Genomic DNA, 26,107 nt, shown 5'->3' on the forward strand with positions numbered 1-26,107 from the left:
ATCCGGCTGAACAAAACATGCATTTATCTAACAGCTACGTTTCCCACAGATCTTATTTTGAGCTATTTTCTAAAATCCTATGGAGAAATCTCATTGCTTTTTTGTGGAGGGAAGCCATGCGCAGCTTAGTTCCGGGTTTTAGGAGGCGTCTCTCTCCTCCTCTTCACCTGCTCTTCACACACCACACTTTTCGCGGCACACGTACTTACAGCCAATCAGCTCTGAATTATGTGAGATGACGTATGGTGGGGATGGCAGCTCTATGCCCCTATGGTCATTATTTTTTTGCCACACACATTAAATAGGAAAATACTCTGAGCATGCGCAGTGTAGTTTTTACAGTCACCGTTCACTTAGTCAGAGGGAGGGGCAGGATCGGGTTTTGTCCCACATGGCTCTAAACAGCTCAATAGGCACACACTGTAGACACTAATTAGAAGAACACAGACTAAAACAGCAATGTACAGACGAATCAGATGATTAAACATGATCTTAAAATATATTTTATATATATTTTAATTTATTTTTTGCATTTTGTTGTAATCATTATTTTAATACTTTCTGCTGACACTAGGTGGGGCTGTGCACCTAATGACCAGTCGCCACTGACTATAAGTATGTTAATGTTAATCTAACAGCTCCGGCGATCCACTAGCTACGCCGATGCTAATGACACTGATATGATTCACAAGTATTTAGTATCCTATTAAAATCATATTGACTAAGTTATAATAACAAACGTAATCTTCTATAGGTAAGTGCCGGGGGTTTTCTCAATGCAATTACAAGACATAAAACACATTTAAAAATGTATATATCCATCACCATGACATTCTCGATGTAATGAAACACAAGACTGTTCCTAGTAAAATAAAATAAAGAGTCTTAAAATGCCTTCCTTAAAATGACTTCATTTGGTAGTAATGTCAGCTCGAAGTCGACCGGACAGAGACCACCTCTCTTTAAAGGACCTTGGTAAATCAACAAATACAACGTCAATCATGTTTTATTGCTTTAGTTTTTACAAGACCCCTGAAGAAAAGTATAAAAAGTTTCCCAAATATAACTTGTAATAATGTCTTCTCGCTTAATAGCATAAAACATTTTGTTATAACCGTCAATAGTTATATGTAGAGAGAGTCATGCATGGCGGTGTAACAGATAATCTGGAACTAGAAAAAAGGATCTGTAAAATGCAATTTAAAAAATAAAGAAAATACAGTGTGCAAGAGTTAGGGGTTATATATCAAGTAAAGATAAGTGGTAGAATGTAAACAAGTACATTTTCTATTGCATAGTACTTAATTTAACCTTTTGAGGAATGTAATGCCACGTCGAAGCAGTTGACAGCTAAAGCTACTTCCAAAATGTGGATTTTGCATACAACACATGAAATCCATCTGTGTGGTTGCAAGCTAACCGCTAACATTAGCTTATTATGTTTGTCTGATAATTATAAGATCCTGTTCAGGAGGATTTAAAAGCGAGTGAACTGGTCTGTATATGGTCCCCTACTCCAAACAATAAACAGTGCTTGTTATAATGACCGATGGAAACACAGATTAAAGTAGTTTGAAGTTAAAAAATGTTTTTTTTGGATGCTATTCTGCTCTTGCTAATGTTAGCTTAGCTAGTGTGTCTGTTAGCTTAAGATACACATGCCTGAACACAGAAATTCTCCATTCAGTTAAAATGTATAGTTAGAAACGAACGAGATATAAAAAGTGTAACTTCAAAAATGTACCTGAAAACTGTAAGAGAGTCAATTTATGACAGCTAGCAGGAGACGACCACAATGCTCGATCATGGACCTTCTGCCTAAGGTAATTTGGTACCACGTACACTTATGAGCATCCTTATGTTCAAACATACTCATACCGAAATGGGATAGCCTACAACCCATTTTAAAGGTCCCCTATTATACTGTTTTTCATCAATGTATTATAAATCTCAGATATTTGCAAAACATATCTCTGAAGTGTTTGGCTCCAAACACCAAACAGATCATTGCAGCATTACCCATAATCCCCTCTGTTTCAGCCCTGTCAGTGCTGATTCTCTGTCTGTTACTTTAGATGAAAATAAGGAGCCCCTCCCCACCGGTAACTATTCACTTCATATAACTACAACTGCTTCTTCACAGGAGAGATAATCAGAGGATGGGAGTTTTTCTCATTTTGTTTAGGATGTGGACTGAAATATGGAAGAATCACATCGCTGAACATGCACTCGGTAAACGTGTAGATGTGAGATTGAGCCATCACATCGTAGAAGGACACGAGACGTTCCTCGTAATCCACAAACACTCCGACCTTTTCAGGTTTCTCTTTCAGGGGGAGGCTGACTGGTGGTACTGTCAGGGCTGCGTACTTTTTGTCTTTGTAATGCACGACTACCCAGTAACCGTTATCCGAGTTCACCGAGAGTTTCCCCTTGCGATTTGCATTGCGTCGTGCCACACCCAGGTCCCACCCCGACTTCTTGGTGACCTCCACCTCCCAGTATGACTTCCCAGAAGTCAACCTGTTGAGCCCCAGGATGCTGCCGAACATGTCGAACCTCTGCGGAGCATCGGGTACTTTTTGGTAATTCCCTCCATCTCTAACTGTCTTTCCATCGGGGGAAAGCACAAGGCACTGGTGGGCTGTGGTTGGGTTCAGCTTTACATCCACTGTGGTTGAGGAGATAAATAGAAATAGGGTCATTATGCACTTCATATGGATGACACAAACTACATGCTGATGCTTTTAACTTTAACTTGTTAAATTCAAGTATAACTACTTCATAAAGAAAGCAACTATGAAGAAGTCTTGAGAGATTTGAGAAGAATAGAGCTTTAACATGTATAACTTCCACAATATTGCTCTACAAGTAGGACCAAATCTTTTTTTAAGGTCCCAGCTTGTTCATTGTCCTACCAACAAAACACACAGGTTACATTTTTTAAGAAAATGCCTCTAGTGACTAAGTGGAGAGTTATGTGATCAAAAAGTCCAACTTCAAGACTGCAAAGAGTTTGTTGTGGGTATGCTCCGTGGGTCAGACATGAAATGCACTCAACGAACAAATGCTGATGAAACTGAATTCAACCATTCAACAGATCTGCTGCAAGGTGCCAATGGAGGCAACGCCTGAGCCTGATCCTTTTATGCAATGTCCTGATTGGAAATTGGGTCAACAGGTGGGAGATAACCAGAGATATGCTGAGAGAACCTTCTTAAGATTTCACAAACAAAAAACGAATCCAATAAAAACATAAACCTGGTCACTCAATAAAATACATATAAAAATATCTATGTTTAAATATATATTTAACGATACATTTCTTAATTTAGGCCAGGATAATCTGTTTATTCCATTCAGTTTTAAAGTCAAAAAAGCTTTTCTCTGGAGGTTTGTTCACAAATGGGTCATTGTTTTATCCATGCAATATCCTCAATAAACATCTGTACACATTTCATTATACATTTGTGTGGAGAAAGTCCGTCCTTGTTGTGCATCAAGACAATATAATGTACAGTATAGTGGTCAAAGGTGGGGTAAGTTGACAGTTGCAAATGTCCTATTCATTTTGAAATTAACAAATATTTTTGTCTTGAAGGAATTTCAATCACTTAAAGTAGGTTGAGGACATGTTTCTGCCACATAGAGTACATTTCCTCATAGTATTTTATTGTGAGACATCATTTTTTCTTTGCAAATAACAATGTGTATCCTTATTTGATTTGTTTCTTGTAGTTTCATTTATTTCGGTTGGTAAAATCTTTGAAGAGCTCCCCCTGAATGACGCTGATTATCTCCCACCAGTTGACCATATTACCCAACGAGGAAGCAGCCCTGAATGATTGCATAAAAGGATCAGGTCTCTTTATTTGCTAATCTGAAGGAGACCTGACCATTTACTTTGTTTATTGCCATGCACAAGCCATGTAACCTTTTTCTTTCTGTGAGTGCCTGGAGCTGTTTTCTTTCAAACCATGGCCAGGTTTAATGTTTAATTACTGACATGTTCTCTTAATATTCTGGGTCACACACCTGCAAAGGTGGGAATCCTCTTGAGTTCTGTGGATAGAGAAATCGTGTTACTATCATTTAAAAACATTACGTGATATGCAATAGGAAATTCTACGCCCGTAGAATAAGAAAAACATCTTCATTCAGATTCGTTCCCTATGGGGCCTGTTTTATTATTTTACGAAACACAGAGAAAGCAATGGTGCTTGAGTTTTCACGTTTTAACGTCAAGAACATACCAACAGAAGAGAGTTTTTCCAGTTGCTGGTGAATTTGTTCCATCATGCTCGATGTGGTAGCTCTCAGTGACCCAAAGGAGAAGGAAGTGTCAACAGTTAAATGTTTCCAATCTCGAGATTCATCCAGGCCTGTTTTAGGAAGACCCTGTGGGATAAATGTCACATTCTCAGTATGAACCTTTTAGTGTCCCCTGGATCTGGATATTGTCCGTGCATACTGACATCTAGCATTATGGAGGCCAAAGGACTTGTTTACTGATAGAAAAATGCCAAAAGCTTGGATGTCTTACCTGCAAGTCGGCATTTTTGTCCAACTCATCAATGGTCTTCCTGATTTTGTCAATTTCATTCTGCAGCTTCTTGACCTGATCTTTTCCTGCTCTACTCACTCTCTGTCTCCTAAAATTACATATAGTAACAATAGGCAGTTCCATTTATTGATGACCTTAACATTGGTGCAGTTAATGTCATAAATCATTGCGATATTTACTGAGCCACCCACCTCTCCTCCAGAGGTTGAAGGGCTTTCTTCCGAGAGTCCTCCACGACTTTCATCACCTCTGAGAAAACGCTGTTGATCTCCAGCCATTCGGCATCCAAGCCGCCCTGAAAAGAGTAACGGATGATGAGTTGAAAAAACCTTAATGAGAGGAGAACATTTAAATAATCTGCTCCGGCTCACCTTGCAGGCTTTTACAGATGATGTGACTTCAGAAATCTTCTGTTCTCTTGTCTGAATTTTCTGATGTAAATCAGCCCTTATCATGTCCTGCCTCATCTGGAGTAAAGACACAAAGTACTTTTATTAGATTGCCAATACAGTAAGGTCCAATGAAAGCTGAGGGGAGTATAACTTTAATTTAAATCCAACCGAAGCTCATAGGACAATACCTTAAAACAACAAATATGCACCTGCTGGTGGCACTAGAGGATGGGAACTGGGAAACACCCATGGCCCAAGGATATAACATCTAGTGACCAGAAATGTCTTCAATAGCAATTTGGCCTATGTATCTTGTAGATGTTTAAAAACAGGACGAGTAATCCTTGATGTCATGGTACGAAAAGTGATGACTATGCTAAATTCTTTAAACAGGTATTCTTTCAAATGGCCAGTAGGGGGTGACAACAAAAGTTGCAAAAACAAATGTGTTGTATGGAAGCCTATGAGTTTGAAACAATTGAATAATTACTGGTGTAAACATTTAGCTAACGCGTTTACGGTGTCAGTGTTAGTCTTCTGTGCTACTGACCAGCTTTCATATGAATACAAGGCTCCAACACTGACTACTTTCACTTCTTATTAGTGCTGTCAAAATTATCGCGTTAACTGCGGTAATTAATTTTTTGAATTAATTGCGTTAAAATATTTAACGCATTTAACGCATGTGCAGAATGGCCCGCCCCATACGTGCCACCAGTGGCAGCGCCAGGGTATGGCTGGGGTAGGCTACACCCATACCAAGAAATGGCTTAGCCCCACCATGAAAAATGATGTTAAAGTAAGCAAAATAAAGTCTGCCAACTCGCGGAGTAAATTGCACAGACAGCAGTTAGTAAGATTGATTTCAGTAGCCACGGTTTTGAAAACTTTTGTCACGTAGAGATCGTCTTCTCAATAGAACATCTTTGATAACGGCGTGGTGTTGTTGCAGGAAGTCCCGACGGAGAATACTCTTGCTGTAGTACAGAGCAGAGCCATATAATAGTAATAATATGGCTCTGGTACAGGGGTGCACATAACTGGTACGCAGGTTATGTGCCTAATCTGAAATGCGTACCGTCACTTGTGTCACAAAGCGCATTTGCGTACCGACGTACTTGTGAAGCTTTTCCAGAAGGCGGTTAGATCACCAGACGACAGAGTCGGTCTCCGTGTGCACAGACAGGGCTGCTTAACGTCGGTCTGTATAACGGACTTGTGCCAAAACTACGCCAACCGGCTGCGGAGGGAGACTCCCCCCCCCCCTTCACTGGAGAACTGCGCTAAAACAGCTGATCACAACGTTCACACTCTGTGGTCACGAAGTACTCCACTAGCCCCCCCCCCCTCTCTGTCGACTTTCCTGAAGTACTCCCCCGCTGATAGAAATCAACACGTAATGAATTAAGACCCCACGGTTTGATGATTGATAGGTGTGTGGGTTGTCTTTCATTTTGACACGCAGAAAAATGTTATAATAAACATAGATACTGTATGTGAAATGGATATATCCGCCTTCTTTCATTTATCTTTCCATTCCCACAACAATATACATAAATAAATGACATATTTTGGACATAGTTCGAATGGTGATTAATCATGATTAATTAATTTTTAAACTGTGATTAATCTGATTAAACATTGTAATCATTTGACAGCCCTACTTCTTATATACCAGATATGGTTAGCATTACATCAAAAGTCAAAGTTCGACCAAAGGCTGTAGGATTCTTCCTGTGGGCAGTACCACATTTCATGAAGCTTCATTTGAGACTAGTTGAAATATTTAAAGGTCCCCTATTATACTGTTTTTTATCAATATATTAAAAGTCTCAGGTTTTTTATTAGGGCTGTCAAATGATTAAAATGTTTAATCAGATTAATCACAGTTTAAAAATTAATTAATCATGATTAATCACCATTCGAACTATGTCCAAAATATGTCATTTATTTATGTATATTGTTGTGGGAATGGAAAGATAAATGAAAGAAGGCGGATATATCCATTTCACATACAGTATCTATGTTTATTATAACATTTTCTGCGTGTCAAAATGAAAGACAACCCACACACCTATCAATCATCAAACCGTGGGGTCTTAATTCATTACGTGTTGATTTCTATCAACAGGGGAGCACTTCAGGAAAGTCGACAGAGGGGGGGGGGGGGGCGCTAGTGGAGTACTTCGTGACCACAGAGCGTGAACGTTGTGATCAGCTGTTTTAGCGCAGTTCTCCAGTGAAGGGGGGAGTCTCCCTCCGCAGCCGGTTGGCGTAGTTTTGGCACAAGTCCGTTGTACAGACCGACGTTAACAGCAGCCCTGTCTGTGCACACGGAGACCGACTCTGTCGTCCGGTGATCTAACCGCCTTCTGGAAAAGCTTCACAACTACGTCGATACGCAAATGCGCTTTGTGACACAAGTGACGGTACGCATTTCAGATTAGGCACATACCCTGCGTACCAGTTATGTGCACCCCTGTGTACTACAGCAAAAGTATTCTCCGTCGGGACTTCCTGCAACAACACCACGCCGTTATCAAAGATGTTCTATTGAGAAGACGATCACTACGTGACAAAAGTTTTCAAAACCGTGGCTACTGAAATCAATCTTACTAACTGCTGTCTGTGCAATTTACTCCGCGCGAGTTGGCAGGCGATTTTGCTTACTTTAACATCATTTTTAACGGTGGGGCTAAGCCATTTCTTGGTATGGGTGTAGCCTACCCCAGCCATACCCTGGCGCTGCCACTGGTGGCACGTATGGGGCGGGCCATTCTGCACATGCGTTAAATGCGTTAAATATTTTAACGCAATTAATTCAAAAAATTAATTACCGCCTTTAACGCGATAATTTTGACAGCACTAGTTTTTATATAAATGGGTGTTTATGTATAAACGACAAGAAGAGGTGGATTTTGCACAATACGTGACCTTTGAGACTAGATAGTGGTGAATCTACAGACCTAACAATAGGCAAACATTTCATACTGCTAGTTGTGTCTAATTAAACATTGTATACTTTAAAGTTAAGTACCTTTTGTAGTTGTTGAGCCTCCCTCTCTTTCTCCATCTCCCTCTCCCTCTCCCTCTCTCTCTCCTTTAATTGGATGGCTGTTTCCTGAGCTGTGGTTGTTGGAAGTTCCCAGTCCAACTGCCCCACCTAAAGGAGGAAGGCACTTAGTGCAAGCTAGACCGTATACATTTCAGGCTGCAATGGATCTCTAAAAGAAGTCACATTTAAAGTCATGAGACCTGTTGTACCTGCTGTGCACCGGTGGAGAAATCAAGCGCTCTACGAACGTTGTTGGTGTTTTGATGAGTTGTACTGAGATGGGGGGGAGTTTCAAACACTGTGTAGAAAAAAAAGTTGATAAGGATCAAACAAGCTGCTTTTAATCTATCTATATATATAGTTACATTTCAAAAGGAATCAGTTAAAAACAGTACTTGATTTGTTTGTGTGCGTCACTGTGACATCTTTAACTGTAGGAAACGTTGGGCTTCCAAATATCTGTGACATTGGCATCAGCGAAGCCTATTGGAGAAAAATGGAAGATGAGACTTTAAGGGTTAAACTTAACAAAGCTTTGCTAACATCTCGTGCCTGTTTGTACAGAAATCTGTTGTACCTGTGCACCACTGGAGGGATTGAATGCTTGATGAGTTTGGTCAGAGTTTGTGGCGTTTTGAAGAGAGCTTTGCTGAGTTTTCATAACTGTAGAAATTGTGGAAAGAGGATGGGTTAGAGTTAAACACTCCTGCATTTTGTTAATCCAGTTAGAAATATACTATAACGATGATGCATTATGATTTGTTTGTGGCTGTGACAAAGGGAACTATGGGTAATAGGGCACTTTATTAGCGTGATTGCACAGTATATGTTGTCTGTGGCTGATGACGGTGTGCACCTGGTGTCCTGTGTGGTCTCCTCCCCCCTCACCTGTGTCTTGTTGTGCTGATTAGAGTGTGTGTATTTAGGCTCTGTTTCTCTGTCTGTTGAGAGGGCTGGGTGTGTGTGTGTGTGTGTGTGTGTGTGTGTGTGTGTGTGTGTGAGTGAGATCCTTGTGGCTGCAGGATGTGTGAAAGGAGAACCGCAGGATTGAGGCGGTGAACTTTGTGCCCATGATTTTAATAAATGCCCACGCCGGGTTATATTTTTGGACGTTCTGCCTCCTTGCTTGGTCTGGGCCGCTCAACGGTCAGCGTCACAGTGGCCTTACCTGGGACTTCTGCTGCTGCAGGAATGGTTGGGGTACCAAACATCTGTGGCATTGGGAGCAGTGAAGGCTGTCAGACGAAAGTGGGAAATACGATTATATCTATATAGCTTTTCTAACTTTTTCCGTAAAAAAAATAATGTTTTTGACACTTGAACCTGTTTAACGGGAATGTACTGTACCTGTGCACCACTGGAGAAAGTGAAAGCTTGATGAGTTTGGTCAGAGTTTGTGGCGTTTTGAAGAGAGCTTTGCTGAGTTTTCATAACTGTAGAAATTGTGGAAAGAGGATGGGTTAGAGTTAAACACTCCTGCATTGTGTTAATCCAGTTAGAAATATACTATAACGATGATGCATTTTGATTTGTTTGTGGCCTTACCTGGGACTTCTGCAGGAATGGTTGGGGTACCAAACATCTGTGGCATTGGGAGCAGTGAAGGCTGTCAGACGAAAGTGGGAAATACGATTATAGTTTTTCTAACTTTTTCCGTAAAAAAAAATAATGTTTTTGACACTTGAACCTGTTTAACGGGAATGTACTGTACCTGTGCACCACTGGAGAAAGGGAAAGCTTGACGATTTATGTTTGTGGCTGTTTGCTGGAAGTTCTGCTGAGTTGCAACAACTGTAGGAAAAGAGGATGGGTCACTGTTGAATAGAATACGGCTGCATTTTGTCAAATAAAATTACAGATATACAAACTTGATAATGCATACATGATTTGTTTGTGTCATTGACTGTGATTCCTGCAGCTGCAGGAGTGGTTCGGGTACCAAACATCTGTGACACGGAGTGCATTGGCTGTCGGAGAAAAATGAAAAATAAGATTTTATGATTTGAACTGAAGCTTTTCCAAACAATTATAACTTAAAACACTTTAAACTGTTTTACAGGAATGTATTGGACCTGTGCACCACTGGAGAAATTGAAAGCTTGATGAGTTTGGTCAGAGTTTGTGGTGTTTTGAAGAGAGCTTTGCTGAGTTTTCATAACTGTAGAAATTGTGGAAAGAGGATGGGTTAGAGTTAAACACTCCTGCATTGTGTTAATCCAGTTAGAAATATACTATAACGATGATGCATTATGATTTGTTTGTGGCCTTACCTGGGACTTCTGCTGCTGCAGGAATGGTTGGGGTACCAAACATCTGTGGCATTGGGAGCAGTGAAGGCTGTCAGACGAAAGTGGGAAATACGATTATAGTTTTTCTAACTTTTTCCGTAAAAAAAAATAATGTTTTTGACACTTGAACCTGTTTAACGGGAATGTACTGTACCTGTGCACCACTGGAGAAATTGCGCCCTTGATGAGTTGTGTCAGAGTTTGTGGCCGTCTGCTGAGAGTTCTGTTGAGCTGTAGCAACTGTAGGAAAGGAGGATGGTTTACTGTTAGAACCAGCTGCATAGCCTAACTCCCAGCTATGATAAATTAATAAGATGAATGCATACATAATTGATTTATGTCGTTCAGTGTGGCTTCTGCAGCTGGAGCGGCCGTCAGGGTGGTGAAGTTTGAAGCAACAGGTACATTCTGTCATTTCATAATGGGTTAGGGTTTCTTCCTTCAGGGATATATTTAATACATGTTATCTATATATTTTCACTTGAATACCTTTCCCCTTGCTGAAGCAATGAAGTTATTTGGTCCGTCATCCTGTTGAGGAGATTCTTTCAGGGGACTTCTCCAAGTAATCTGTTTACTCTCTGGGAATAGATTTATTTCGTAAATTCAGTTTTAAGAGCTTGAAAGTACCCTCATGCATCATTTGCAGACATTGAATGAGTAAAAACATACTATTTGAAAAATGTAATCAGCTGTTTATCACTCACCAAACTTCAGAGGCTCGAAGGTGAAAGGTCCAACGTTAGCGGCTCCATGAAGGGAACTTGTTAATCTTAACTGGTCACTCTGAGGGATACTATATCCCCTCTGTGTGCGTCCCATCATCCCCTGGTGAGTCCTCAGACCCTGGTAGGTCGTAAGCAGGAGGTTCTCATCGGATGTTTGGGGTATCTGTAGAAGTCACACACACATTTAGAAAGCACTAACACATTTGTAAAAGCTGTGAAACTATTGCCATGAAAATTCCTCAATTCAGTAAGACCAAGTAATTGTCTTCGTTTTATTTGTTTGATTATTTTTTTGATATCGGTCTGTGCGGTTTGATGCATTGATTTGTAGAATGTAGGCAGGGAGTAGTCGCCCTCTAGGGGTACTCTAGAGTATTTTGTGTGGGGTCTTGACTACTTCCTGCTGTAAATGATACGCCACCAGGACATCAAGATTGAAATATGTTTTGACGGTAGAAAGTTAGTTGTCAATGTAGGGCAAATCAAGGGGCCAGTGTTGTGGAAGAATTCACAACAATAAAAACTAACATTTAAAACAGATATTTGTGTGTACATGTAAGTAGTGTATATTTGCTTGAATATACCTCCCAGACTGGAGTAATCCCGTTATTTCGTCCGCTGTCGTTTTGAAGGGTTTCTTCCAAGGCATTTCTCCAGGCGAACTGTTGATGATCTGAAAAACATAATAAGAAAACCAATATTTTTCTAGAATATACAGTTATTTCTGAAGAAGACAACCATCCATGTTCGGGAGAGAGCTCTTAACCGTTACGGCCCGTCTACACTACAGCGTCGAAAGCTCCAAGCTGCTCCAAGCTGCCCATTCACTTTCAATGGGGTGACGTCACGTAGCCGCGCTTTTTCGCCGAACTGAATTGTGGGTAGCAGAGCGAGGCGTCCCAGGCGACCAGAACGGAGCGTCCACACTACAGCTCCAAAAATAGCTTGGAGCTGGGCGTGTCTGGAGCTTGGGGATTTTATTCAAGCAACACGGCCAACAACCAATCACATGAATCTCCCGCCCCCGACATACAAAGCAAAAACCCCCGGGGATTTTATGCGAGCAATATATATATAAACTCCCCAAACAGGCGAAAACCTACCAGTTTCCCCCACTGTTTCTGCCACCTCCCTCCATGCCTGGTTCCTCCGGTTTGTATCCCGGTAGGTGAAGAGGTTCTGGTCATACAAAACCGGGTGATTTGCTACGGCGATAGTTAGTTTCTCCTCCGACTTTTTTTGAAATATAGAAATGAATGGCGGGATATCTCTCCCAGCTTAGACGCGGTTTGATTGGCTAGCGCTTCAGCTGTCAGATTTTGGGAAACGGGATTTGATTGGCTGGCGCTGGCTACTCCGGCGCCCAGGCGACCAGAAGTTGAACAATGTTCAACTTATGGTCGCCTGGGTCGCCTGAGACGCCTCGCTCTGCTACCCACAATTCAGTTCGGCGAAAAAGCGCGGCTACGTGACGTCACCCCATTGAAAGTGAATGGGCAGCTTGGAGCAGCTTGAAGCTTTCGACGCTGTAGTGTAGACGGGCCGGAAGTTGAACATTGTTCAACTTCTGGTCGCCTGGACGCCGGAGTAGCCAGCGCCAGCCAATGCTTTGTATGTCGGGGGCGGGAGATTCATGTGATTGGTTGTTGGCCGTGTTGCTTGAATAAAATCTCCAAGCTCCAGACACGCCCAGCTCCAAGCTATTTTTGGAGCTGTAGTGTGGACGCTCCGTTACTGTCACTCTTCATATGTTCTACATTCGACCCTTATCTGCAGCAATTTAACGAAAGACATCAGTTATAACTAAGAAGATTTAGCACTCACCGATCTCTAGATAAGGGCCGAAGATATCTTTCAGAGGTTCTTCTATTTGGATTGACGGTCCAATGTTAGCAAAGGTGCATCTTGTGAATCTGAATTGGTCACTCTCAGGGATACTCATTCCCCTCGGTGTGCATCCCATCTTCCCCTGGTGAGTCCTCAGTCCCTGGTAGGTGGTGACTTTGGACCATCCGCAGTAGCAAACCTGCATGCTGGACATCTGTAGAGGTCACACACAGACATTAGGAGAAGACGTGCTCCACATAGAAGCAACACATGCCACCCAAGATGTTCAGAGTACTGGAGGCTCAGAGGTGCATGATTGTATTCATTTTTTAATATGTATTTAAATGTCTTGGAAAATAACATTTATTGAAAGTCTCCCCCTCCCACCTCTCCCCTCTCTCCCCTCTATCTCACCACTCCACCCGGCCCCCACTGGACCGGGAATTTAACACCCCCCCACATCCAGCACCAGTCACTTTTTACGATGCTATTTATGCAAATAAGTTGGGGTATACATATTTTATATATATTGTATATCCTTTATTTCATTGTATACCTCGGGACTGTGGGAAACAGTATTTCGATCTTTCTGTGTGTACAAACATATTTTGAGATTGACAATAAAGTTGACTTTGACTTTGAAGTAAGTACAGATTTCAACTTTTGTTTTGTGTCAATGCTTAATTTTTATGTGGACATTTGGAGAATAAATAAAAACCCAATTTTAAGATCTTAATGGTCACCTGATGAGTCCCCAAAAGTCATTATTGATGTGATTAAAGACTCTGCTGTTTGCAAGCTGGATGTGTATGACTGGGGTAAAACAGGTATCAGTCGCCCTCTAATGGTACTCTGCAGTACTTCGTGTTGAATTGCCTACTTCATCCGGCTACTTAAATAGAAAAAAAACATGTAAAAGTAAACTAAAATATCGTAGATACAGCCTATAAGGGATAATTATCTACTAGTATGTATAATAAACGTAACCGAGCATTATGTTAAACCAGTACACAATTTAAAATAGGGATAGATCAATTAGTGAGTAAGTAAATAAATACAAATATGAATAAATAATGCAACACTTCAAGATGGAAGACATATCAAAGACAGGATAATGAGAAAGACATTTGTTATTAATCATCAATTATTATTATTACACACCCCACTGCGTTTATTGCAGTGTTTGCACACGCCCTGAAACTTGTCCACGGCATATTTTGCATTGCTGCCCTGTCTCATTCAAAGTCTGTTATTAGTTTGTCTACACGGTATTCATAGAGTGTAATACAACCTAAACAGCTGTAGATGCTATGGTTCACACTGCAAAGATCAATATGTTTACATTAAAAAAGATCAGTGGTGGAAGTAACTAAGAATTCACTTAAGTAAGATTTTGAGGATGTACTTGAGTTTTTAAATTGTACTTCTACTCCTCTAATATTTTTGTTTCCACTAAATTGTTTTAAAACCTTTAGCTACTTTACAGATTTGGATTAATGATGTGAAATATAATCAACTCTTAAATCAGACTTTAGTTCCAACTGGAGTAAATTCATACCCTGCAGTATACAAGTCATTAAAACTAGCTGCACCTTTATAACACTTAAATGCATCAATAATTATAATCAAAACATATCATATATATTATTCTGAAAGGAAATCTGCATTACGAGTACTTTTACTTCAGATTGGCTATCAACCTGCATCTTACCTTGTCTCTCTCTCCTCGCGATCCTCTGAGTGATCTGTCTCTCGGTCTCTCCTCATATTTTTTTCATTCTGAACTGTTTCAGTTTCGTTTCTGACAAAAAACAACTACCGACGTGTTGCCTAAAATCACCTCACCTGCACACGATATCCTGTGTAACAACAACCACTTAAAAAAAAGAAAGAAGAGGAAACGAATCTCTTTTTCATTTCCTGTGCTTCTAATAAAATAAGTGGCCTTGTTTCGCCGTAGCAAAGAGCTAACACACAATTAATACATCTGATGTTTTTCTGAAGATATTTAAACATGTATAATACATTAGTACCCAGAGGTGGAAGAAGAACTTAGATTATTGACATAAGTAAAAGTTAAAGTCCTCCATTCAAAATGATACTCAAGTAAATAACTATTAGCACTGAAAACTACTTTAAGTTCCAAAAGTAAAATGACTAGTTATGCAAAATGGCCATTATAAAGCACCAGATATTTAAAAATCCTTTTATTAAAATTATTAATGCATTAATGTGTTCATCACCGGGGCCGGCCCTAGACTTTTGGGAGCCCTAAGCGAGCTTTGGCTTGGGGGCCCCCCTCATTCTAGCACGTTCTCACTACACACAACACGGAACTAATTTTTGTCTTATGATGTTAGCATAAGCACACATATTGTATAAATAAGCATGTAAACACCGTGGACCTAACCTCCTATAGGGGGGGGGGGTCCTAACCTCCTCTAGGGGGGGGGGGGTCCTAACCTCCTCTAGGGGGGGTCCTCACCTCCTCTAGGGGGGTCCGGGGGCATGCTCCCTCGGGATTTTTTTTTTAAATATTGAAGTTAAAAGCATCAATCTGGTGCACTTTGAGAGCAAAATTAAGATATCTATGGATACATCTCTCAACACCCATATGAAACAGAACTTTTGATTGAACTGTAAACAGATTTTTCTTTATGGATATTTTACAAATCACTTAAACTATATTCTTGTTTTGTCATATAGTATTTCATAACTATTTTTTATTTATTCTCTCTGGCTGTCCATCTCATAATGTTCACATTGAAACTAGCTGTCAATAGGAATACCATTCAGAAGAATTATAATTTCTTGCAAAAATCTGTCACAAAAAGAGGTTGCACATTTAAATTCAGGTGTTGTTATGGCAACGGTAGTGGCCGAACAGCCACATGCTAACTTGCTAACGGTTTAGCTTACCCCCGCGATTCAAGTAATGTCAACGTAGCTGTAATTTATGCTTTGCTTACATGTTCGCATAACTTGCAAGTTTACTGACATTTACATACCTTGTTCACCTTGCTCAAGTGGTGGTTCTGGGGTTGTTGTGTGAGCCACCACTTGAGAATTGTCGTCTTTTTTAAGAAATGTTTTTGTTATGTCCATCTTCAAAAACTCTGAGTCCGACTGACTGTTTATTTTAAACATTGTCACAGCTCACAGGATAGGTACCTGGCTGTCAGCCAATAAGACAGATGTTTATTTCCATTCAACTCTCTGGTTGGTCTGGTGTCTTGCCTCTGTTGCATTCACTGAACACGGGAAATTACAATCCTACCGTCCTCTCTTGTGTCATGATGAGGTTCAGGTAAAGCACGGTTAATGTATTATATTGACTCAATAATATAATACATGACTTTGAGAGTAGGCAATCTAGGCATATTAACACAATTAATTAAACATACTAATCACGGCGACGGTTTACTGAGATTTTTTTTAAATAGCCACTAAGGGGGTCCCTTGGTGGCTGCGGGGCCCTAAGCGGCCGCTTATGGGTCGGGCCGGCTCTGTTCATCACTTCAGTGTTGCAATTGGTAAAGGTGTATATGAATTACTTGTCACATTACTGGGTAGCTATTATAAGATATTCCGATGTGTGCCGGCCCGTTTTACATATTGTATTAATAACCTCAATCTGCAATGGTAATAGTAACTAAATATGTAAAATAAATGTAGTGGAGTAAAAAGTTAAAACTGGCCTATAAGTGTAGTGGATTGAAAATAGCATAACATGTAAATAATCAAGTTGTGTAAAGGCAACTACATGTTTTAAAGGTAGGGTAGGTAAGAATGTAAAAATGGAGAAACCAGCTCGAGTGCGCTAGAATTTGAAAATACACAACCGGAACAAATCTGCCTTCAGACTTCCTTACAGAGTCCCTCCTCCAACACACACCAACGCGCACATGACCAATGAGGGCACGACATAAGTTTGTGCACAGATGGAAGGCTGACAGGCAGGTAGGCCATCCAGTTACTTTAGCCGGGCCGGCTCAGATGATTGGTCGTGCTTTTTACAGCGCCACGGCTTCCACAGATGACAATTTTTTCATGTATTTATTGTCAAAGCATTTAATATATTCATTGCTATCGGGATCTTAAGAGCATTCCATGGAATATAACAAAAAGGGTTTCTGAAGTTAATTACATACCCCATCTTTAAGTACAGTACTTGCATTGCAAATGTGACTTAAAGGTGGGGTAGGTAAGTTTCAGAAACCGGCTCAAGATACACTTTTTGTTATATTCCATGGAATGCTCTTAACATCCCGATAGCAATGCATATCTGAAGTGCTTTGACAATAAATCCATAAAAAAATGTCATCTGTGGAAGCCGTAATACTGTAAAAAGTACAACTTTTTTTGGTTGTACTTTTTACTTGCCGCCCTGTCTGTCAGCCTTCCATCTCGTGCATGCACAAATGTATCTCGTGCCCTCATTGGGCGTGCCCTCATTGGGCGTGCATTGCAGCACTTCAATGACTCAGTCTGCTGACGTCATGTGCGCGTTCATGTGTGTTGGAGGAGGTGCTCTGTAAGGAAGTCTGAAGGAAGGGGCGGATTCTTTTCGGCTGTGTACTTTCAAATTTTAGTGCAAACGAGCCGGTTTCTGTAACTTACCTACCGCACCTTTAAAGTACAACAATGGAAAGGCTAATTCGAAAAATGAATCAGGAGATTTTCTGTCTTACAACATTGTTTCCTTTTTTGTGAAACAGGAAATCTCACACAAAAAGAAAAGAGAAACTTGATTTGTCATCAATAGTTGATTTTTTATTTATGTAATCATTCAAAAATATGTTATTACAGTATATGTTGTAAATGTTCAGGGTACATTGTATGAAGACACACACTTGATATTTCCTGCCCAGTAAAATAATCCCCTCTCCACCCAATTAAAGAAGTAAATACAAAAAAATATATCATTGTTTGTAATTAAGTTCAATCAATCTTATACTATCATTTATACCAATTTGTTCATAAAACAGTGTTAAACCTTTGAATGCATTTAGCCTGTATAATGGCTGTATATGAAAATGTCCCCATTCAGTAGCTCATAAAGCCAAGCTACTGGTATTAAGCTACAGCTTTGTTGAAGGTTGTATACAGTATGATAAAGTATGAAAAACATGAATATAATACATAAAGACACTCAGTATTTTGTGGTCTTTTCAATGACACCGCCACCTACTACGCTACCCTAATGCTAATGGGAAATGTAGCTGAACTAGCATCCCCTAATATTATTCCCAAAGGCTTGTTTTCAGCACACCGTGTTGCCGACTCATCATTTATAGTTCCACCTACAATTTCACAAAACATTTTATACATTTGAATCCTGCAGATTCCTCACAACTCTGCTATTGATTAATTCTTGCAAAATCATCAAGCTTCGATGGGGAAGGATTTACCAAACTCCCAGAAAAAGACAACATTGTAACTGCTAGTCTTGCACTTTCTTCACTTCATTGACATCCTTCTCACAATGTTTCACAGGAGAAATGGTCAAAGGACCAGAGTTTTTCTCGTCGTGTTTTACATGAGGACTGAAATATGGGAAGAGCTCGTCACCGAACGAACACTCAGTAAATGAGTGGATGTGAGATTGGGCTTTGATATCGTAGAAGGACACGAGTCCTTCCTCGTAGTCAACGAACACCCCAACTTTCTTAGGTTTCTCTTCCAGCGAAAGACGAACTGGCGGCGCTGTCAGGGCAGCGTACTTATCGTCCTCGTAATGTACCGTGACCCAGTAGCCGTTTTCTGGGTTCAGCAGGAGTTCTCCCTTGCGGTTTGCATCGCCCCTTGCCACACCGAGGTCCCACCCCGACTTGTTGGTGACCTCGACCTCCCAGAAAGACTTCCCAGAGGTCAACCTGTTGAGCCCCAGGATGCTGCCGAAAATATCAAACCTCTCTGGAGCATCATCTACTTCCTGTTCGTCCCCATCATCTTTCACTTCCTTCCCATCATCAGAAAGAACAAGGCGTCGGTGCGCTGTGGCTGGATCCAGCTTTACATCCACTGTTAACAACAAATTGGAGTTCATTAAAAGATCTGGTCACAAAGTGTATTATTGTAAAGGTATTGTCAGGAAGAAGCTGATCAAATCCCTTACCTGTAAACTTTGGAACTCTTTCAAGTTCTGTGAAGTAAAGAAATCGTTTTAGATCAATTTTGTCAACATTTTAGATCTTAACATTCATTATCATGATTTTAACTTTTACCAATGGAGGTCAGCTTGTCCAGTTGCTGTTGAACTTGTTCCAACATGGCTGTTGTGGTCTTTCTCATGGTGCCAAAAGACACTGATGTGTCAAGCTCTACCTTCGTTGAGTCTTTTAAGTCCAACTCTTGAAGAGATGGGTACCTCTGAGACGAAGAAAGAGGAATAGCATTGGGATTTACCAACAGACATACAGAGAATAAGATCAAATCATACAAGCCACAGTAGCTGGACTGTAGTTGTTGCTCTTCATAAGACATACTCAAACAAGGTCCATTCCTCTCACCTGAAGGAAAAGGATGTGATCTTCAAGCGCAGATATATCGTCCAGCTCAGAGACCGTTTTCTCAAGTTCTCTAATCTTTCTTTCCAAATTTTCTTTGATGTATTTTGCATCTTTCTCCACAACCTCCCTTCTGTCCTTTAGTGGCTTAAGAGCCGCAGCTTGGGCTCCCTTCACAATGACAATCACAGCTCTGAACACATTGTCAATATCCCACCACTCTTTGTCCATTTGGTCCTGAAATGATTCAGGGTTAGGGTTAGAATTTATTATGTTTCTGATTAAATGTCATACTGTTTGGGAACTTGCTCAGCCAGTTTTGAAGACTGGTCTGATTGGTTTTCAATCCAAGTTAACCCAAGGAAGCTAACATGTGTCTCTCTTGCAGCTTACCTCGCAGCTCTTTAGAGATGTATTAATCTCATCCACCCGTGCTTTTCTCTTCTTAATCTTCTCTTGCAAGTCTGCTTTTGTGTTTTCAAGCTTGACCTGTAAACACAGAAAAGCAAGTCAATACCTCAGAAAAACCCTGCCTTTGTGTACCTTCTTAAAGTGTGTTTGCATATTGATTTGCACATCAAGCTAAAACACAGCACTGTGAAGACTTTAAATTCACCTTCTTCTTGTCCCATTCGTGTTCAGTAGACACAACCTCCCCCTGATCTTCTTCCAAACAGCGTGCACAAATGCATTTCTCCCTCTTTCTGCTGTACAGCTCCAAGGGCCGTCCATGCTTCAGACAGGCCCTCTCATCCAGGTTCTCGACAGGATGCACCAACTTGTGGCCCTTCAACCTTTGAGTTGAAGAATGATTCTCAAGGTGGGTCAAACAATACGACGCAAGGCACACAAGGCAGGACTTCGTAGCCTTGAGCTTTCGTTCTGTGCAAATGTCACAGGCCACTTCGCCGGGCGCCCCGGTGTACTTCTCAACGTCTTCCTTCGGGATCTTTTTCACCTGCTCGACAATGCTTCTCAGGACGATGTTCGACTCTGGGGTTTTCATCAGATGCTGCTTGCATAGTGGGCACGCTTGAACACTGACGCTAAAGTTACGTTGCAAACATTGCTTACAAAAAGAGTGGCCACACGCTGTAGTGACGGGATCCTCAAATAGATCTAGGCAGATGGAGCATTGCAATTGCTTCTCCAGTGAGAGGGTGGGTGATGCTGCAGCGGAGGCCATATCTGCTTAAAGACAAGTATAATAAATCCCACTTCATAATTTTGTTGTTGGAATTTTAGTTTTGCTTCGTCCTCATACCTTGAATACTTAATAACTTACGGCAAAGAGACGTGTGTACATTTTGTCCAACATTGGGTATTGTTGCCAGATGACAGGATAATCATAAATGCAAAAACATAGCATACATGGAGATAAGTGAAAGAGTAACTTCATAGTGCATCTCATTTCCCAGCCACATCAGGCCTATATAGCTTGCAGCAACCACACCCTTACATGTTAGCGCTAGAGTGAATGTAAAAGGAACATTTTCTATTTTCTCTATGTTTAACATGTTTGTTCTTGATTTATTCTATAAGTCTTTTTAATAAAAGCTCAGAATGAACTCAAAGAGATTTAACACACATATGATTCTCAATACGATCATTACTCTACCATTTACCTACTTTTTAATCTTTACTTCTAGTATTGGTATGTATAGTTTCCTACTGATCCGTTGAGATTTTGAAATATTATAGTTGCATGGTTCTGAAAAGATTGGCATTATTTATTCATTTATTTTCCAGTTGCTGAGATTTTATTACTCCTTTCCTCCCAGGACTGTGTGTTGTTATTGAGCAAAAGATCTACAAAACAACAGCCACTATAGCTTTTGATTAATTCCAATATCGACACCACTGCAGTTTAACTCTGTTGCATGTATCTTTGTAACTAATTATTGTAAGCATCATTCCTTTTCTGAACAGCAAGAACACATACAAAAACACTCTAATTGTACCTCAAAGGTATTACAGGCGACACCCTATAAAAGCCTCATGTGTGGGTGTGTGAGCGGGTTGGATCACAAAAGCAAAAAGCATCCGAACTTAGGAACAAACTATTGCAGTAAGATAATACTAAAACACAGCAGGTGAACACACTGGAATTAAATGTTGCAAGTGCTTGACATTGTATAGTAGTATCAGTAAAAAGGTTAACAGAACCTTAACATGATAATCTAACATGTTCTGGTACTACCTTCAAAACTAACCATGAATAGAAAGTAATTTGATGTAGTAGAGTGTGATATTACCTTTCAGCTATTGAAATGCTGTGTAACTCGTAGGTGTCTGTCTCTTTCTCTCTCCACTCGCACCTGGTGTGTGTGTGTGTGTGTGTGTGTGTGTGTGTGTGTGTGTGTGTGTGTGTGTGTGTGTGTGTGTGTGTGTGTGTGTGTGTGTGTGTGTGTGTGTGTGTGTGTGTGTGTGTGTGTGTGTGTGTGTGTGTGTGTGTCCTTCCTCTTGAAAACTCAACTGCTAAGTTTCGTTTCTGTTTAAAGGTTCTGCCAGCTACTTCCTTCTCTAAAAGAGGCATGTGGGTGTGAAAATGAGCAACCAAATCATCTGTTTGTCTGCTGAAGACTGAGTTCCCTGTTTGGCAAGTGCAAATAACAGATACAATATTGGACTTGCCTTTGAAAAAGTAAAAGGTTTTAGTCTCTGAGGCTCAAGATTGACTGGTAGACTCAAAGTTATTTAATTCCATAAGGTTCATAATCAATGTCAATCAATGTTTTGAGGGAAAAGAGTAACAAAAGAAAAGCATAAATAGAGTGTTTTATTAATTTGTCCAAAGGAATATAAAAAAGGAAAAACCTTAAACATTTTAACACTGAACGATTGCACTGCATTATCCACAAATCACATCATTCACCCAGACATACATTACATTCAAACAATACAAGCTGTTGTGTACACCCTGGATCAAGTTCAGTTCTTTTTTAATGTTGTTTCGAGGTTTCCTGCTCTGTAGAAATAATTATTCATATTTTATTTGCTCAATATTCTTGTTTCAAAGAAAAGTGAGCTTAACATTTCAACAGGGAATACATTTCAATTACTCTGTTTAAACAAAATGTTGACATCTTGGGAAATATGCGTATTAGCTTTCTGGTGGAGCGTTAGGTAAGGAGATCAATACCATTGTCTCACATGTCTGTTAATTATGTCCATCAGCCAGTTAGCCTAGCTTAGCACAATGACTGTAAACCCTGAATAACAGCTAGCATGAGGGTGGGGGCATTAGCAAAACATGTTAAATATTAAGCTGAAGAGAATAGGTAGATTTTGTTACATGTTGCTAGTGTTTATGCTAAGCTAACAGACATTAGCCCTGTAGTTCACTTTATTGATTGAAAGGTAGTGAGAAGCTCCATACGACTGTCACATGTGTTTGTAAATTAGCAGTAAATTAGCCTAGCGTAGCACAAAGAATGGCAACCACTAGGAAGCAGCTAGCATCAGGCTCGGCATGTGAAATATTGAGCATTCAAAATGATGATATGTAGATTATTTGTACAGTTTGATAGTCTTTATGCTAAACTACGCTAACAGACTTTAGCCTTATTTTGTATGGTCAAATGTGGGGGTGGTATTGATCCTCTAATCTAACCCTCAACCAGAGAGTGAAAACAATCCTATTAAGCAAACACATGGTGCCACAATATATGCTGCTGTAGATAATCAATAAATTATAGAAAATAAATAAAAAATAACTTTGTTCATGTCCTCTTTAAGGTGAATCGTCCACATGTTCGTCCATTCATCAAGACCAGGCAGTGAGTAGAAATGACTGTAAAGAAGAGAGACAACAACAAATAATCAGTGGTTGTTGACTATTGTTTGACATCACAGATATTGCTAATGAAAGAGAATATTGAGATGGTTTTTCATAGTGGTGCAGACCTGCAGGAAGTGGAGGTCGTCTTCAATCTGTGAGAGCTGCTCTATCTCCGTGTGTCTGCTCTGCAGCTCCGAGATTTCTTCCTCTAGTTGTTTGATTAGCTGTTTATTTTGTGCCCATGCCTCTTTTGGATTTCCTCCACCGAGGTCTAACGCTTGAACCTCCTCAACTTTACTCAGTGTCTCTTGAATCGCTTGCTGAAGTTTCATCCTTCTCCACTTTAGTTTGACCTGTCAAAAACAAAACCATTATGTTACGGGTATGCAAGACAGACCTGCGTTTATCAGTGAGAACATGTCAAGGATTTAATTTGGAGCTCAATGAGTAATTGACGTTAATATCCTTTTCAAAGATGCTTTTGTGTTTGTTGTGTATGAACTTTGTGACGAAATTATGTTTGAATTAATTGTCGTGCCAGGGTACTTTTTTGCATTTGTTTCACACATTCAAGACAAGAATTTTTTTTTTTTTAAAGTATTGCGTCATAGAAGTGGTCAAACACCGGTGGCATTACGGGAAAAATGTTTGCTTAGCTGCCGTTTTTTAAGACTCTACCTTCTTCTTTGTAGCTTCCTTGTTAATAGAAAGGATGTGATGGCCCCTGTGTTCTGTGTGGGCGCACATGGAGCAGATGCATGTTCGATCACTCCTACAGAACCTGTTCAACTGCTTCCCATGCAGCCTGCAGACAGAGTCCTCCAGGTTCTTCGCCACACTGATCAGAAGATGGCGCCCAAGCTCTTCACTCCGGTAGTGCGGCTCCAGGTGAGCGGCACAGTACGAGGCCAGGCACTTCACGCAGGACTTGACTGCTCTGTGTTTCACTGGGCAGAAATCACACAGAACCTCTCCAGCTTTTAATGGCACATCTCCCTCTTTATTCAGGGCACCAGCATGCAGTGTTTGGTCTGTTTTGAGCTGTGGCCTGCTGGGGAAAAAGGCCTTGCAGAGGGGACACTGACAGGCCTTGCTGATCCTCCAGTATTCCCCTATACAGCCCAGGCAGAAGCAGTGTCCACAGGGGAGGGAGGCGGGTCTGCTGAACTCATCCAGACAGATGCAGCACTGAGGAGGCTCGGACATCACACTCTGCATGTGTGTGTTCGTAAGCATGCAATAGGAAGTCTGATGTGATGGTGTATCAGCAGGCACAGATGATGGTGTATTCCATCAGTTGTTGATTTACGGTATCTGTACCATGAACAAATGTGTGTTAGAATATACATGAGAAGGCTTCTTTTATAAACACTTTTGCAATTTACTTTTCATTTTGGTAGAATTTATTTTCTATTTGGTAATGTTACCTGCTCCTCTAATCGTTTTGAGGTTCACACGTGTTTGAACTCATGTAATGCTTGACTTCAACACTGCTGCTGGAACAAAATGATTTCCCAATATGAGAGGAATAGAGTATCTATCTACAGCAGATAATGTTGATTACCTGACGTTGTACAGTAGATGCTTAAAGAGGTTATTTTCACTCTTATCGAGGCCAGAAGTCACACACTAGTGTTGGAGGACACATTATATAGAAATACATACGTACTGTAAGAGGAAATAAATAAATGATATATGCGTTAGTGTTGTTTTTGTATTGTTGGTAGATAAAATAGTCTTTTAACATGGACATGCCATGAGTATGGATGATACACTGGCATCCATTCAGAAGAGTTGTGAGGAAACTATGTCAAAGTATTGCACACCCCCTGGCCAAATTAAAATCAAGATACAGATTAAGATTAGTTCAAGAGAGCAATTTGATTGTTCCATATACAGTCAAAGTATTTACAGTACAAATACATTTCTGGTTGTTTATGTATCATTTGACATGTCAGTGTAAAAGTGAAACTGACTCTTAGTGTAAATGTAGTATAAACAATGTAGTAAAGTAATAGATAGTTGATCAGCCCACATTGTCACTTCAGCGTACTTATAGATACAGCATTTCAATTCAATTTTAAAGCTCACATACCTTTCTTGAGCAGTTAGCAGCTTGTGTCCCCTGAGGCTCTGACAGTGTTGTGTTGCACTCGTATCAGCTGGTTCCTCCTCTGTAGGTAGACACACCTATCAGTGCTGGGAAGGAGGGCTGTCCTGTTGGACTCTGTCATTTCCTGAACACTCATAAACTCAGGTACACCTGATAAAGCAGGTGATGTTTACTCATCAAAATGTAGCCGCAACTCCAAAAAAGGGCAACGAAAAAACAAGAGAATCTTAGTAATAATGCAACGACACACTATAGTCAAACATTTTTGCAGAATGACGTCATAATGAAAGAAAACTACTTTTGACATGCTTGTGCTGTTGTGAAATCAGTTATGATATACTGTGATTACACATACATCCAAGCTGTGTTGGTGCACATCTTTCACGTGAATTAACTATTCGCTATAACCTTTCTCTCACTAGAAGTAGTTGTACTAGAAGTTATTGTCAACATTTGAAGAGTCCGATGGGGTTTTATTAGCCCACGAATCAGTCTTGTCCAAGTGATGAGTGATGATGTTCAGAAATATCGGATAATCCTCCGGCATTGATGCCATTGCGTGATGACATTGTGGGTTCTCTGAAGGGGGAAATGTGATCAATGCTAAAACATATATTTATTGTGATAAGAATAGCAATCATGAAACAAATTACAAGGAATTGGTTAAAAGATATTAACTTAAAGGTGGGGTAGGTAAGTTTCAGAAACCGGCTCGAGATACACTTGTTGTTATATTCCATGGAATGCTCTTAACATCCCGATAGCAATGAATATCTGAAGTGCTTTGACAAAAAATCCATTAAAAAATGTCATCTGTAGAAGCCGTAATACTGTAAAAAGTACAACCAAT

At 40.3% G+C, this 26,107-nt stretch overlaps 3 protein-coding genes across 5 annotated transcripts; all 3 read right to left on the reverse strand.

Annotated features, from left to right (window-relative positions):
* Positions 1-990: 990 nt before the first annotated feature.
* On the reverse strand, positions 991-14,650 carry LOC117463494 (uncharacterized). 2 transcript variants are annotated; one of them, XM_034105751.1, is made up of 24 exons: positions 14,566-14,650; positions 12,852-13,068; positions 11,612-11,700; positions 11,007-11,190; positions 10,789-10,880; positions 10,626-10,707; positions 10,454-10,539; positions 10,282-10,348; positions 10,084-10,169; positions 9,894-9,978; positions 9,723-9,802; positions 9,557-9,617; positions 9,359-9,444; positions 9,180-9,246; positions 8,589-8,674; positions 8,407-8,494; positions 8,221-8,309; positions 7,994-8,119; positions 4,936-5,031; positions 4,756-4,859; positions 4,544-4,652; positions 4,254-4,398; positions 4,036-4,062; positions 991-2,671 (listed from the first exon to the last, which is right to left on the reverse strand). In XM_034105751.1, exons 2-24 carry the CDS (start codon positions 13,066-13,068, stop codon positions 2,124-2,126), a joined length of 2,700 nt encoding a protein of 899 aa, XP_033961642.1. In that variant the 5' UTR covers positions 14,566-14,650; the 3' UTR covers positions 991-2,123. The 2 variants fall into 2 exon arrangements, with proteins under 2 accessions (XP_033961642.1, XP_033961641.1); XM_034105750.1 differs by having other exon boundaries at positions 10,069-10,169.
* A 2,955-nt stretch (positions 14,651-17,605) lies between these two features.
* On the reverse strand, positions 17,606-21,739 carry LOC117463948 (E3 ubiquitin-protein ligase TRIM21-like). 2 transcript variants are annotated; one of them, XM_034106473.2, is made up of 7 exons: positions 21,619-21,739; positions 19,980-20,551; positions 19,757-19,852; positions 19,367-19,600; positions 19,082-19,226; positions 18,973-18,999; positions 17,606-18,878 (listed from the first exon to the last, which is right to left on the reverse strand). In XM_034106473.2, exons 2-7 carry the CDS (start codon positions 20,547-20,549, stop codon positions 18,298-18,300), a joined length of 1,653 nt encoding a protein of 550 aa, XP_033962364.1. In that variant the 5' UTR covers positions 20,550-20,551; positions 21,619-21,739; the 3' UTR covers positions 17,606-18,297. The 2 variants fall into 2 exon arrangements, with proteins under 2 accessions (XP_033962364.1, XP_033962363.1); XM_034106472.2 differs by lacking the exon at positions 21,619-21,739 and having other exon boundaries at positions 19,980-21,605.
* Positions 21,740-22,124: 385 nt separating this feature from the next.
* Positions 22,125-25,349, reverse strand: LOC117463904 (E3 ubiquitin-protein ligase TRIM47-like). The gene is made up of 4 exons (XM_034106405.1): positions 25,240-25,349; positions 23,823-24,458; positions 23,270-23,497; positions 22,125-23,156 (listed from the first exon to the last, which is right to left on the reverse strand). The coding sequence occupies exons 2-4, from the start codon at positions 24,378-24,380 to the stop codon at positions 23,130-23,132; spliced, it is 813 nt and encodes a 270-aa protein (XP_033962296.1). The 5' UTR covers positions 24,381-24,458; positions 25,240-25,349; the 3' UTR covers positions 22,125-23,129.
* Between the last annotated feature and the right edge of the window lie 758 nt (positions 25,350-26,107).

This window comes from Pseudochaenichthys georgianus, chromosome 18 (genome assembly GCF_902827115.2).
Source record: "Pseudochaenichthys georgianus chromosome 18, fPseGeo1.2, whole genome shotgun sequence".
In the NCBI taxonomy this organism is placed as follows: Eukaryota; Metazoa; Chordata; class Actinopteri; order Perciformes; family Channichthyidae; genus Pseudochaenichthys; species Pseudochaenichthys georgianus.

Excerpts from the sequence above, each read along its gene's own strand:
- LOC117463904 (XM_034106405.1), bottom strand. The coding sequence starts at position 24,380 with ATGCTTACGAACACACACATGCAGAGTGTGATGTCCGAGCCTCCTCAG. Across the intron at positions 23,498-23,822 it reads AGGAAGCTACAAAGAAGAAG|GTCAAACTAAAGTGGAGAAG; the intron begins GTAGAGTCTTAA and ends TGTTTTTGACAG. Across the intron at positions 23,157-23,269 it reads ACGACCTCCACTTCCTGCAG|TCATTTCTACTCACTGCCTG; the intron begins GTCTGCACCACT and ends TCTTCTTTACAG.
- LOC117463948 (XM_034106473.2), bottom strand. The coding sequence starts at position 20,549 with ATGGCCTCCGCTGCAGCATCACCCACCCTCTCACTGGAGAAGCAATTG. Across the intron at positions 19,601-19,756 it reads CATCTCTAAAGAGCTGCGAG|GACCAAATGGACAAAGAGTG; the intron begins GTAAGCTGCAAG and ends GAATCATTTCAG. Across the intron at positions 19,227-19,366 it reads ATCACATCCTTTTCCTTCAG|AGGTACCCATCTCTTCAAGA; the intron begins GTGAGAGGAATG and ends TCTTCGTCTCAG.
- LOC117463494 (XM_034105750.1), bottom strand. The coding sequence starts at position 13,068 with ATGTCCAGCATGCAGGTTTGCTACTGCGGATGGTCCAAAGTCACCACC. Across the intron at positions 10,540-10,625 it reads GAACGACATAAATCAATTAT|TTGCTACAGCTCAACAGAAC; the intron begins GTATGCATTCAT and ends CCTTTCCTACAG. Across the intron at positions 4,860-4,935 it reads CATCTGTAAAAGCCTGCAAG|GGCGGCTTGGATGCCGAATG; the intron begins GTGAGCCGGAGC and ends TACTCTTTTCAG.